General features: G+C 33.8%; 1 protein-coding gene across 4 annotated transcripts in view; it reads left to right on the top strand.

The window, feature by feature from the left end:
* The window catches only part of VPS13A (vacuolar protein sorting 13 homolog A), a 224,969-nt gene that overhangs the window by 32,717 nt on the left and 177,034 nt on the right, over positions 1-15,218 (top strand). For all 4 annotated transcript variants that reach the window (XM_066257049.1, XM_066257048.1, XM_066257050.1 and 1 more), the window contains exons 4-9: positions 3,788-3,883; positions 4,173-4,274; positions 8,984-9,093; positions 9,744-9,803; positions 11,933-11,992; positions 12,206-12,286. In XM_066257049.1, coding sequence (XP_066113146.1) covers positions 3,788-3,883; positions 4,173-4,274; positions 8,984-9,093; positions 9,744-9,803; positions 11,933-11,992; positions 12,206-12,286 — 509 coding nt within the window. The remainder of the gene's footprint in view (positions 1-3,787; positions 3,884-4,172; positions 4,275-8,983; positions 9,094-9,743; positions 9,804-11,932; positions 11,993-12,205; positions 12,287-15,218) is intronic.

Raw genomic sequence — 15,218 nt, 5'->3', positions numbered from 1 at the left:
TTTCTCTCCTGAATCAATTTAAGACACTTTAGTATAAATAATAGGGGAAAATATGATTTTTTTTCATGTGTACATTTTAATTACTTGTAATCATGGCATATTTACTATTTCCTATTCTATTTCATTTAGTTAACATATAATAAAGATTTGTCATAATCCATGTGGATTTGACCTCATTTATTTTTATTTTATTTTATTTTTGATTAATTTTAATGGGGTGACATTGATAAATCAGGGTACATATGTTCAGAGAAAACAGCTCTAGGTTATTTTGCCATTTGCTTATGCTGCATTCCCATCACCCAAAGTCCAATTGTCTTTCGTCACCTTCTAACTGATTTTCTTTGTGCCCCTCTCCTCCCCCACCCCCCTCTTTCTCCTCCCCCATACCCCGTAACCCCCACACTCTTGTCCATGTCTCTGAGTCTCATTTTTATGTTCCACCTATGTATGGAATCATATAGTTCTTAGTTTTTTCTGATTTACTTATTTCGCTCAGTATAATGTTATCAAGGTTCATCCATGTTGTTGTAAATGATCCGATGTCATCATTTCTTATGGCTGAGTAGTATTCCATAGTATATATGTACCAAAGCTTTTTAATCCACTCGTCCTCTGATGGACACTTGGGCTGTTTCCAGATTTTCGCACCTCATTTATTTTTATGGTAGTATTATCCAGTGAATATGGACATCGTAGAGTAATCCTGCAATTTCAAAAATATAAAAACATTACAGTAAACATTTTCATGTAGCTTTAAAAATTTTCCCAAAAGTAATTGAATTATATAATTAGGATCATTGTATTTCGGTGTTTATAATTTAACATGGTTTCAAGAAAAGAGATAATGTATAAGGAGAGTAGATAGACATGATTTTATATAGAGCCTGCCTTCTTTTTTTTTTCCTCTTTTTCTTACCTCACAATGTTTAACAATGATAATAAAGTAAGTTTCACTGTTAATGTAAGATAGTGGAAAGTACACTGCATTAAGTACCCAATACACAAGATAATTTTGAGATTCATTTGTTTTTTGCATACTTCTATCATAGCACTTATAATTCTTTAATATCATTATTTCATGAGAAGTGGGTTTAATTTTTATTGTATCTACACTATTTAGCACAATACTTAGCGTATAGCAAGAACATAATTTGTTGAATGAAAGAAGTGCATATTTCCAAATGAGTGGTACAGTAGTACAGCGAGATTTATAGGAGCATATTGTTCTCTTACTATTATTGGAAATTGTTAATCTTACTGACGTTTGAAAGTTTTGCTCATTTAGAATTCCACATATCAAATATGAATATTCATATTTACATATTTTAAAAGTAATTTTTCTTCAAGTTGGAGAGTTTTGGAATTACTTTCATTTTTATTTTTATGAATTTTTCAAACTTCTATAAAAAGTCTATACCTTATAATGAGAGAAAAGAGTTGGTTAAAAAAATTTAGTGGTAGAAATAATGCATTATTATTTTATGTTTTTCTTTTATTTCTTAATGCTATTTTGTTACTATTCTCTGTCCTTAAGTTCATTTACTTTTTTTGATTATTAGTATGTATATGTGTGCATATGAGTGTACTCAGTCAGTTTGATACAATTATAAATAAATTGTCTAATTTTAGGCCTGGCCGGTTGGCTCAACAGTAGAGCATCAGCCTGGTGTGTGGACGTCCCGGGTTCAATTCCGGGTCAGGGTGCACAGGAGAAGTGACTATCCGCTTCTCCACCCCTTCTCCTCCCCACCCCCTTTCCTCTCCTGAAGCCATGGCTTGAATAAATTGAGCAAGTTGGCCCAGGGTGCTGAGGATGGCTGTATGGCCTCATCTCAGGTGCTAAAATAAGTAGCCTGAGCAGTGGATCAGGGGACCCCAATGGGCAGAGCATTGCTCCATAGGGGGCTTGCTGGGTGGATTTCAGTAAGGACACATGGGGAAGTCTGTCTGTCTACCTTTCTGCCTCTCAGTTAATAAGAAAATAAATAGAAAAATAAACTGTCGAATTTGTTGCAACTCATTTTATTTTGGTTACATTTTGTACTATACAGAAATTTGAAATGGGCACTGCACTGTCTTCTCTGATTTCAAAAGTTATATCTGATTAGAAACTTATCCCCTTTTTAGAAATCTGATAGTTTGCTTTTCTCTAGATAATTGTGTGCTAAAAATTTTTTTTTGTCAATTTGGGGTATTTTAAGCATGGGTTATGGAAAGAGAGTGATCTAAGTAGATATTTTTTCTTTCCCAAATTACTAACCAGTTAATGGAATAATAGTATATTTAATAATCTTTCCCTTTCCCAATTATGACAAGTATTTCTAAATACAGGAACTAATACTTCCTAAGAATGTAAAAATATTTAAAACTCTTTATTATGGAAATTTTTAAAATATACAAAAATGAATCAATAGTATAAACAACACTTTACATAATATATAATATTTTTCATTCAAGAACTGAAAGTATTTTGCTAGTGAATTGTAAAATATTTTCATTAGTTTGAATAATTTATAAAACATTTTATGATTCTCATTATTTCTGAGATATTTGTGCTTACATAGCCTTAATGGTGATAATGATCCACATATATATTACATTCATGCACTGCATACAAACATTTTGATCAGCACACCACATAAACGCTGTGGTCCTATTAGATTATTATGGAGCTGAAAAATTCATACTGCTTAGTGATGTCATAGCTATTGCAACTCAACACATTTCTTATGTGGTTGTAGTGGTGCTGGTGTAAACAAACCTGTACTGCCAGTATAAAAGTGTAGCACATAAGCCTATGTACATAATATTTGATGACTGTGATACTGTTTTATGTGTTTACTATATTATATTTTTTACTTTTGTTATTTTAATAAGATTGTACTTTTCTACTTTAAAAAGTGGTGCTGTAAATCAGTAGGCTATGTGATGCCCGCTGAAGCCTCATATGTCTTGGGCTTACTCAGACTCCTGATTGCATCATTTTCTCTTGTGCTTGATTTAATGTTTTGTACAGTAACATTGCACATAGGTTTGTAGCCTAGGATAATAGGCTATACCAGTGTTTTTCAACCACTGTGCTGTGGACCGGTCTGCCAGAAATTTCATGTGGTCCATAAAAGGGTTGACCACCCCTATGTTATATGAAGATTATAGACCCAATGATATTAGTCAATTTTGCTTATGCTCAGGGTGATTTCTGCCTTAGCGGTCTCTGAAATTATTCTCCATTTTTTCACCATAAGTATGAAAAGTGTAAAATCCAGGTTTGTGTAAGTATACTTGACGTTTGTACAATGACAAAATCACCTAATGATGGATTTTTTAGAACGTGTCCCTGTTGTAAGCTGCACAAGACTGTATATATTGATATAATCTCTGTATGTGAAAAATAAACTCATAAAGTATATAATTACTTTTTTTTAAGTATAAGAAAAGCTCTTATAGAGATTTAGTTTTAGAGTAAGAATGGGGAGATTCCTGGTTATAATATCAATGGTTGTTGGGTAATAGAAGATGAATATTAATACATTTGTGGTACAGATTGCCATAAGTAAATATTTAGAATATCATTTAGTAGATTTTCCAATAGTGCTAATTCAAATATTTTCAAATTTTCACTACAAAGCCTTGTTGGTTTTGGTTGTAAAATAGCTTTTTATAAAGTGACTGAGCTTGTAATGTCAGAGGCTGGGCACTTTTATCTCTTCTAATGTGTGACAGAAAATAGGCTGACAGTAAATGTAAGTTAAATGAATATCTTTTGTCTTTTTTTTTAATGTAGGTAATCTTAATCTTAAAATTCCATGGAAAAACCTTTATACTCAACCAGTTGTAGCTGTATTAGAAGATATTTATTTACTCATAGTGCCTTCTTCTAGTAAGTAAAATTTTAAACATTCTAAGTTACTCCTTTTTGTGGATGGAATGTCTTTATATTTTATTATTTATATATGTATTCAAAATACTTTTGCGGAATTTTTTGTGATATTTTTGCTATTTTGTGATATTTAAATTTGGTACTAGGTAATATGTATAATTAAATATACATTGGTTTTTATGCTAAATTTTTACAGACTTAGGCTTTGGAATTATTTTCTACTATATTTTTGGAATGATTATATTTAAATTTAAGGTAATTAAGATTCTTTCTTTTTATGCTTCCTTAGTAATAAAGTATGATCCTTTAAAAGAAGAAAAGCAACTGTTGGAAGCAAAGCAACAGGAACTAAAAAGAATAGAAGAAGCAAAACAAAAAGTAGCTGATCAAGGTAAAGAAAACACAGATACAAGAAATGGGGAAAATACTAAATATTGACCACATTTGAATATTTTTCTCTTGGAAGCACTGAGATTACTTAACAAAAAAGAATCTTTTTACTTGGAGCATTTTAATGTAGTGTGTTTTATAATGTTTGTAGAAATTTTACCCTATAGAAATTTACCTTAGGGCAAAAAATACAAGGGTAAGTAAGGTTAGTATTTAAAATGACAGTAATTAATTTAATCAAGCATATTTTCTCAACTTTCAAGATTTTTCTTTTTTATTCTCCTTATTATCAATTCTTCACTTTTTGGATCTACCTAGGCCCTTGACACATTTATATTTTCCCGAAGCTGTTTACCCTCTGGCTTCACATCCTTTCCTATTCAGCCTAGACCAAATGGTCCATTACTTCAATCCCTTCTTTTGTTGGTGGAAGAGATGTCCTGCAGAATTCTAATCCCTTTCTACTCATGCTGCATGCAGTGTTAGCAGCTGCTTTTTGTACTCAAGACTCTTCTCCCTCTAGTGAATTTTTCTTCTTAGCATGTAAATATACTGTAGCCTCTCTTGTCTTCTAACATAAAATTATCTTCCTCACCTAGTCATGTGTTTATCTTCTCCTCTGTCTTTTATTTAAAGGTTAAGCATATTGAAAGAAAACTACATACATGCTGATTTCACTATTCTTGAAATACATTAATTTTTTAAAATAAAAATAAAACCCAATAATAAGTGTTTTGCCTGTTGACTTTCTGTCATAGTTCTTTCATATCCTGTGTAGTGATTTATACCTACCCTCAATCCTTTATAAAAAAATTTTTATTGTGGCATACAACAAAAAATCATCTGTCATTTTTACATGTCCAGTTCAGTGGTGTTAAATACACTTATGATGTGCAACCATCAGCACCATCTTCACATTTCTTTTCATCTTGTAAAATTGAAGGAGAGTACCTGGAAGTCTCTAACTGCTCATTATGTAGACTTTAAATCGCTCTGTGTATTATCATCCTCTCCCTCTTCCATTCTCACTTTGCTTTTCATGTTTTCTGAGGCCTTCAGTAACTGAATCTTTCCAGGTTTTTTTCTTTTTAGGGAATAAATTTCTTCTTTGCTAAGTTGGGTAAGTCACCTGCTTTACAGCATCTAACTTTTTGAAGCTTTCTCTTTTCTTTGAGAAAGTGACAGGAACATCAAGCTGCTCTTGTATATTCCCTGACGGGGAAATCAAACCAGAAACCACTGTGCTCTGTGATAACACTCCACCTGAGCTATCAGCCAAGGCTTAAGATTTTACTGATTTTTAGAAAGACAGATAGAAGGGAGAGTGAGGGGAGAAGGAAGGGAAGCATTTATTGTTCCACTCACTCATGCATTTTTTTTGGTTGCTTCTAGTGTGTGCCCTGACCAGGGATTGAAGATGCAACCTTGTTGTTCTGGAATGACACTTTTTTTTTTTTTTTGTATTTTTCTCAGGTGAGAAACGGGGAAGCAGACAGACTCCCACATGTGCCCTACCGGGATCCACACTGCATGCCCACTAGGGCACGATGTTCTGCCCATCTTGGCCATTGCTACAATGTGACCAGAGCCATTCTAGTGCCTGAGGCGGAGGCCTTGGAGCCATTCTCAGTGCCTGGGCCAACTTTGCTCCAGTGGAGCCTTGGCTGCGAGAAGGGAAGAGAAAGATAGGAAGAAAGGAGATGGGGAAGGGTGAAGAAGCAGATGGGTGCTTCTCCTGTGTGCTCTGGCCAGGAGTCGAACCTGGGACTTACACACGCTGGGCTGACACTCTACCATTGAGCCAACCGACCAGGGCCACACTTTTTTTTTATTCATTGAAAGAAGGGGAGGCAGACAAACTCTGGCAAGTACTCAGTAGGGGGCTATGCTGTGCCCATCTGGGGTGTTGCTCCATTGCTTGGCAACTGAGCTCTTCTTAGCACCTGAGAGGGGAGGCCATGGAGCCATCCTCAGCACCCAGGGCCAGTTCACTCCTATTGAGCCATGGCTGCAGGAGGGGAAGAGAGAGAGAGAGAGAGAGGAGCGAAAGGGGGAGGGGTGGAGAAGCAGATGGTCACATCTTCTATGTGCCCTGAGCAGGAATTGAACCTGGGATGTTCAGGATGACACTCTTAACCAACTGAGCTACCCAAGGCCTGAAGCTATCTCTTATATGTTCTTTCTCTTACACTCTTTCTTTTAGCCTTGGGGATTTATCTTTTTTTTCCTCTTTTTGCAGTAATGGAGTTTTTCTGAGGAATAGAGAAATAGATGTAATCCACAATGTTTAATTAGATGTCCCTGCTATTTATTCTTAGGTCTAAACTACATCTGTTTAACTATACTTAACATTCATCAGAGATACCTTATTGTTATTAAGTTGGAGTTTAAACTCTTCAGCAAGATATATAAAAGCTCATGATGTGAATCCTCTCTACCTCTCTATCCTCATTATTAGCTCTTTCATGTTTTGCTCCAGCCATACTGACCTATTTGTAGTTTACTGAATGTACCAACTCTCTATAATTGTATATCACTTTCTACTCTATCTAATGTACATTTGAGAATTATCAGCAATAGGATGATATTTCAGACTATAAAGTATGAATGATATTCCCTACAACAGCAGTGTATAATGAGAAGAGAAACAGTCCTAGAACTGAACCCTAAGGAAATTTAACATTTAATGATTGTATAGTGGAGAATAACAGAAGAAAATTATTAAGGAGGAGTGGTCAAATAAGTAGAAGGTAATTTGGAGATTGTGATTCAATGGGAGAAGGATATTTAAGGAAGAAAAGAATGTATCAGATCCTAGTAAGATATTAGGTAAATTGAGGATTTGGAAATAATCATTTAAGATATGGATATCATTAGTCACCTTACGTATTGATATTTTGATTGAGTGATGATTGCAGAGAAGAAGCTTGTATTTCTCTCAAAGTTGGAGGCAATGTCATGTGCTAAGAGTGAAAAGCAGTGGAAAGGCTTTGAGGAGAATCAAAAATAATTTTAATGTAGTTGTTTTGGAGAGGGTGAACAAGTTGACTGGAGAAATATAGTAAGGTTACTGCTTGGTGAAAGTTGGAGATGAGTAATTTACAGTAATTTCAATCTGGTTGTGATTTTTCTCCCCCAGTACTTACCTGGCAAGACATAGGCATGTTTATATAAAAAGGAGAGAGTTGGGGCCCTGGCTGGTTGGCTCAGCAGTAGAGCATCGGCCCAGCATGTGGAAGTCCTGGGTTTGATTCCCGGCCAGCTTACTCAGGAGAAGTGCCCACTGCTTCTCCACCCTTCCCCCTCTTCTTTCTCTCTCTCTCTTCCCCTCCTGCAGCCAAGGCTCCATTGGAACAGAGTTGGCCTGGGCGCTGAGGATGGTTGCATGGCCTCTGCCTTAGGTGCTAGAATGGCTCTGCCACAATGGAGCAATGCCCCAGATGGGCAGAGCATTGCCCCCTGGTGGGCATGCCAGGTGAATCTTGGCCCAGTGCAAGCGGGAATCTGTCTGACTGCCTCCTCACTTCTAACTTAGGAAAAAATACAAATAAAAAAGGAGAGTTGGTTTTATTCAGGGTTGAAGCTGTATTGATGGAGGACAAATGAGAAAAAGAGCAATGTTGGTGAAATGAATTATGGAAAAGAGCAGTGTTGGTGAAGTGAATTATGGAATCTGAGGTGGATAAGGAAATAAGGAGAAAATTAATGGATAGAGAAAGTTTTTGCATTTAATTGAATGACAATAAATTTATAGAGCAAAGGATTTTGTTAGGTAGTTGTATGATTTAAAGATTAATAACCTCTTGTCTTCAAAGAGCTGAATGTTTGCTTATTAATTCTAATGTCCTTTTATATTCAGATATATTTACTTATGTTTCATTCACTCTTACTTGCGTTTGATGTACATATGACATCTTTACATTAACTTTTCCTTTAAGTCCTCCTGGGCCAGTTGAATTAGGGAGTTGTTAGGTCATTAGAGGAAAAAATAGATATATATGCAGGTGGAACAGGCCTAGAAGCAGGAAAGGTAGTAGCTTTCAATGGTATTTTTAAGTGTGGGAGGAAGGGGTACTAACTAGTAGCAATAAAAGGCATATGGAAAATTAGGAATCTAAGTTTTTTTTTCTTTTGTTCCCTTGAAAAGTATTGAAAATGGAAATAGTAAATACAGTTTTTAGAAAAAGAAACAGTTGATCAACGTCATTCTTGCTGGAAAGAAGGAAATGATCTCATATCTTCCTATTTTGTATTCATAAGGAGGAGGGTCATATTCAACTATTTTATACATCTAACCGCAGCAGACTTATAATAACTCTAATTTTAATGGAGATTCCTTCTTTGCTGCTCTTTCTGTTTTTTTTAAAAAATTATAATTCTCATTATAATTAAGCCTATTATAATTCTTACCTAATTTTATTGTTTTCCATGTGAGGTAAAATTAGCAAAGAGAATTTACTAAATTTAATGCCAATAAATTCTTCAAGGGTGACTTTAGTTGTACTGAATAAGAAACTACTTTTTGAAAACTGTGTATTTAGTTACCTTTGAAAGTTTTTTGGTATGGAAGGCTTTCGGTATAGAAGACTTTCGGAAAGCAAATCTACAAATACAGATCTTTTTCTCTAACAAGGTAACAATTTTGTTACCTCAATATGTGGATATTTATATTTTACATTCAAATTAAAAAAGGAATATTTGCAATTGTAGAAAAACAGCTGGTGGAGGAACAGGACACTTTCACAGAAAAATTAATTACTCAGATAATAAAAAATCTTCAAGTGAAAATTTCCAACATCCATATTCGTTATGAAGATGACGTAAGTATTTCAATAGATTTTAAAAAATATTTATATATATTCCACTGTTTATTGACACCTGCTCTGTAGTAGCCAACCTATTAGATGCATGAAAGTGGAGGGGCAGAGATTGAAGATGACATATCTTTCTCTTCTATAACTATGGTTGTAATTTTCAATCCTTACTGCCTTGATTACACTTTCTAAAATGTTCAAACATCAGTTAATGAAGGAAAATGCCTTTAATACCTTTTATAGATGGGAGTTACAAATTTAGCTATTATGTATTTTTAAGATACTTTAAATCATGTGATATTTATCTTCTGGAGAGATAGAGCAAAACTAAACTAATTTTTCTTAAATAGGTCATGTATTCTCTCTAAAATACATAATAATTAGCTTTTTCTGATAGTACTGTTGTGAGGGTCATTTTTTTAAGCTTTTTTTTCTAAACTGAAAAACATGCAATGTATTGTTATTGTACAACACATACATTGATACTTAATATTTTAATTAGTACTGTATTAGGAAAAATGTAGGAATATAACTTCTGGAAAATATTGAAATGTTTTTAAGTGTTTGAAATTGCATACTTCCCAGAAAGTGAACATAATTTGAGTTTTGCCCAACTACTAAAAATTTGAGTAAAATTTATTGTGTTTCTTTTTTAGATCACAAATCGAGAAAACCCACTGTCATTTGGTATTTCCCTTCAAAATCTCAGCATGCAGGTAATTTGTTTAAAAATAAATTTAACAATATTTAAGTGTGTAATATAGTTAATCAGACTACTGATTACTATTTATTTATGCTAGCATCAGAAGTAGGTACTTACACAGAATTGGTACAGAAAGTGCATAGATTGGATTGGAACTGAGGATAGGTAATTTCACATTTGAAAAAAATGGTTGAGAAATTCAGGTTAAACTACAAGGACATTATTATTTGCTAATTATGACATTTGATACTGTTTTACTTTAAAAAAATCCATTTCTGAGAAGTATAAAATAAAAGCAATAAATGTTCATTTCTGAAACTTTGACAAGTCATGAAAGGTGTAAAGAAACAAACCACCATGTCCTCGCCACCATTAATAATGTGGCATAATTTCTTTCTGTCTAATTTCTCAAATTGAGGAATTTTTCAAGCATAGGAGTGTATAGAGGATTATGAAACACACATGTTCCACCAGAATGAACCATTGTTAAATTTGTCATTTGGTTTAGCTTTTAAATACTTCAAAAGAATAAACTTATGAATAAAGTTTAAATCCCATTGTTCTCTACTCTTACCCTCCCCTCCTACCCTAGAGATAAACATCCTAAAATTTTAAACTTTTATTTAATATAGTCATTAAAATTGTATATAATATTTGATAGATTTTTAAAAGTTTACATAAATATTTTATGTGATTCTTTTATAAGTTCCCTTTTTCTCTTCACAATGGTTTTGACATCTATGTTGCCACATGTAATTCACTTTAACTGCTGAATAGTGTTTCATTACATGGTTTTATTTGATATATCCATTGGGTTTTTTTTTTTTTTTTTTTTCATGACTTCTATTTAAAACATGTGTCCACTACAAGCAAAAGAAAAAGCCAAATGAGACTTTATTCAATAAAGTTGGGTGGGGTAAAATGTCAAATGCTGCTCTTATGTTGAAAAATAAGGTTGTTAAATTAGCTACTGGATTTGGCATTGTGAAGGTCATTGGTGACTGTGACAGCAATGGAATTGATCACCACTTTTGGAGGTCCTTGCAAATTTGCCTCTCCGCCCACATCTGTTCACTTAGATGATCAGGTATGGGCCCAGCAATACATGTTTTAAATTGCCCTCTATATATGATCCCATAGCTTACTAAAGTGTGAAAACCACTGTTCTAATCTATTCAATTTTCTACAAAAAAATGAAAACCACCTTTTTAAATAAGCATCCAATCACTTTATTCTCCTCAGTGGCTTTTTATTGCTTTTAGAATAAAATTCATAGTTTTGTCTTCAAGATGTTTACAGTCTTTATACAGTCTGATCTCAGGCGGCAATCTGATTTTTTTTTTAAATTAAGTGAGAGAGGGGAAGGCAGAGACAAACTCCCACATGCACCCCAACCAGGGCCCACCCAGCAATCTCCCTAAGGGCAAGGCTCTGCCCATCTGGGCCTCTGCTTTGTTGCTGGGCAACCAAGCTATTTTAGCACCTCAGGTGAGGCCATGGAGCCTTCCTCAGTGCCCTGAGCCAACTTTGCTCAAGCCATCTGAGCCATAGCTGTAGGAAGTGAAGAGGGAAAAAGAGGTAGAAAGTGGAGAAGGGAGGAAAAGCAGATGGTTGCTTCTCCTGTGTGCCTTGACTGGGAATCGAACCTGGGACTTTCACATACCAGGCCAACCACAGAGTCAACTGGCCAAGGCATATATCTGATTTCAGCTCTTTTCTTTATTTTGCATTATGTTTTCTGGCCATACTGGGCCACTTTAGTTCCCTGACTAGGTCATATATTCATGTATCTTACTAGAATGAATCATATTTCCTACTGATCTTAGAATGTCACATATTAGGTTAGATATCACTTTCTCCATCACAGTACTCCCTGAGTTTGGGGCTCCTACAGTATTCCCCCAGTATGTATATTTAACCTCTATATTAGCACTTACTTGTTTGTAATTGCTCCTTTATTTGTTTGAATTATCAGCCAACAGTGAGTGAGCTCCTTGAAAGCAGAGACTTTCATGTAGTTTGTTAACATTCTTTGAAAGTTAAGTTTTCAAGGACATTTTCATGGGAAATTGGTCTAGGGCATGATATGATTTATCACTCTGACACATATCACATGGAAATAACAGCCTTTTTCCTTTTCAGACAACTGATCAAAACTGGGTTCCATGTTTACATGATGAAACTGAAAAACTGTTTCGTAAGGTAAGATAAATATTGTATTTGTTCATTGTAAGATAAATACAATGAACTTGACAAAAGAGACTTTTAGAAAGGGTAATGGTAATACATAATACAGACTTATGAAAATTGTGTTTACTTGCTTAACTCTGTATGACTCAATTTTAGGCTTTTCAAAATAATACATGCTAAAGATCCTTCAAAGAAAACAATAATAAACTGCGTATTTATTTTCAGTTAATCCGATTGGATAACCTTTTTGCCTATTGGAATGTGAAGTCTCGGATGTTTTATCTTACTAATTATGATTATTCATTGGTAAGTAAAATTTTTATATGTATATATACACATTTGTTGATATTTCGCATAAAGTTTTATGCATTGTCATCTAGAATACTGTAGTCAGTAGTCATTTTTTTTTTTTTTGTGGCTTAAGTATTTTATTAAGTATGCAATTTACAAATAGTCATTTTTAAGGCAAAATCTAATAGCAGAATTTACAGAAATAGAGGAATAGATATGTACCTGTATACAATAATGTATAAACACACACCTTGTTTTTAATAATGAACATAAAGCATTATATTAGTTTCAGGTGAATGACATAATGATTTGATATTTGTATATATTAGAATATGATCACCACAGTAATTCTGATAAGATCTGTCACCATACATAGTTACAGAAATCTTAATCTGAGATGGAAACTGAAGATTCCTGTAGCCACTTTCAAATAGTAATGCAGTATTATCAACTATAGCTACATGCTGTATATTAAATTCTCATGATTTATTTGTTTTATAACCAGAAGATAGTACATTTTGAGTTCTGTCACACACTTTGCCACCACCCCCCTCCTGCCTCTGTCAACCACCAGACTGTTCTTTGTATTTATGAGCTTTTTTTTTATTTCACTATTTTTTTATTTCACATAAGTCATACAATATTTGTGTTTCTCTATCTGACATATTTTACCTAGTGTACTGCCTTCAAGGTTCATCATCTGTGTTGTCTCTAATGGTAGATTTTCTTCTTTTTTTATATGGCTGAATTATATTCCATTGCATATACCTCATTTTCTTTATTCATTCATCTGTTAGTAGACATTTAGGTTGTTTCCTTATCTTGACTGTTGTAAATAATGCTGCAGTGAATATAGATGCACATGTCTTTTTAAGTTAATGTTTTTGTTTTATTTGAGTAAGTACCCAGATACGGAATTGCTGCATTGTAAGGTACTTCTGGTTTTATTTTTATTTTTTTATTGATTGATTTTAAAGAGATAGGGAGAGGCAGAGAGAGAGAGAGAGAGAGAGAGAGAAGCATTAATTTGTTTTTCCATTTATTTGCGCATTCATTGTTTGCTTCTCGTTACGTGCCCTGCCTGTGGATGGAACCTAAAATCTTGGCGTTACAGAAAGACACTAACCAGCTGAGCAAACTTGCCATGGCAGTAGTTCTATTTTTAATTTTATGAGGAATCTCCATAATGATTTATTTTTAAGATTTATTGATTTTAAAGAAAAATAAATGCTGTGAGAGGCGGGTAGCAGGAAGCATCAACTCATAGGTAGTTTGCTTCTTACATGTTCCTTGACTAGGCAAGCCCAGTGTTTCAACCAGCAACCTCAGCATTCCAGGTCAACACTTTATCCACTGCGTCACCACAGGTCAGGCCATAATGTTTTCCTTAGTGGTGGGACCCAATTTACATTCCCATCAACAGTGCACAAGGGTTTCCTTTTCTCCATATCCTTTCCAATGATTTGTAATTTCTTGATTTTATGCTAATGCTCATTGTAATGGGTTTTAGCTAATATTATATTGTCATCTGACTTGCAAGTGAGATTGAGTATTTTTTCATGTATTCGTTGTTTATCTGTATGTTTTCTTTGGAAGTTGGCTGTTTGTATGTTTTCTTTGAAAAAATGTTTATTCAGATCATCTGCTTATTTTTAGTGCTTATTTTTTAATGAGATTGTTTTTTATTTTTGAGTTGTATGAATTCTTTGTATATTTTGGATATTGACTCATCAGATATATGACTAGCAAATATTTTCTCCCATTCAGTAGGTTGCTTTGTTACTTTGTTGATGGTTTCCTTTGCTGCACAGAGGCTTTTTACTTTCATGTAGCCTCAACTGTTTTTGCTTTCATTGCATTTGTTTTTGGTGTCGGATCCAAAAAATGATCAGTTAGACTTATGTAATGGAGTTTACCATGTATATTTTCTTCTAGAAGTTTTATGGTTTCAGGTCTTACATTTAAATCTTTTATGCAATTTGAGTTAATTTTTGTTTTTGGTATAAAATAGAGGTACAGTTTTATTCTTTGGCATGTGTCTACCCAGTTTTCCCAAATATAATCCTTTGTCAAAAATTAATTGACCATATATGCACGGGCTTATTTCTGGGCTCCCTATTCTGTTCCACTGATTTATGTGTCTGTTTTTATTCTAGTACTATACTGTTCTGATTGCTGTATCTTTGTATTAGAGTTTGTAATCAGGGAATGTGATGCCTCTAGCTTTGTTCTCTTTTTTTTTTTTTTTTTTGTAATTTTTATTAATTGATTTTTTAGAGTGAGAGGAACAGAGAGAGAAACATCAGGTTGTGGTTCCACTCATTTATGCATTCATTGTTTGATTCTTGTATGTGCCCTGACAGAGAATTGAACATGCAACCTTAGTGTATCAGGACAACATTTTAAATACCTGGCCAGGGCCAATCTAGTTTGGTTCCTGTTTCTCAAGATTGCTTTGGCTTTTTGGGGTCTTTTGTGATTCCATATAAATTTTATGATTGTTCTCTTTCTATGAAAAACACCATTGGTAATTTGATAGGGATTGCATTGAATCTGTAGATTACTTTGGGTAATATGGATATTTTAACAATATTAAGTCTTTCAGTCTTGAGTGTGGAATATCTTACTGTTTACTTGTGTCTTCAACTTTTTTCATCAAAGTTTTATAGTTTTCAGTATAGGCCTTTCCCCTCCTTATTTAAATTTATTTCTGGATATTTAATTTTTTTGATGTAGTTATAAATGGGATTATTTTCTGACAGTTTGTTACTAATGTATAAGAAAGGCAACAAGTTTCTGGATATTACTTTTATATTTTGCATCCTTATTCTGTTTTTTTGTTTGTTTGTTTTTGGTGGAGTCTTTAGGGTTTGCTGTAAATAATATCGTGTATTCTAGAGGTAATGACAGTTTTATTTCTTCCTTTCCAATTTGGATGGCTTCTATT

This window comes from Saccopteryx bilineata, chromosome 2, assembly GCF_036850765.1.
Source record: "Saccopteryx bilineata isolate mSacBil1 chromosome 2, mSacBil1_pri_phased_curated, whole genome shotgun sequence".
Classification (NCBI taxonomy): domain Eukaryota; kingdom Metazoa; phylum Chordata; class Mammalia; order Chiroptera; family Emballonuridae; genus Saccopteryx; species Saccopteryx bilineata.
This window is presented reverse-complemented; position numbering and strand designations above follow the sequence as displayed.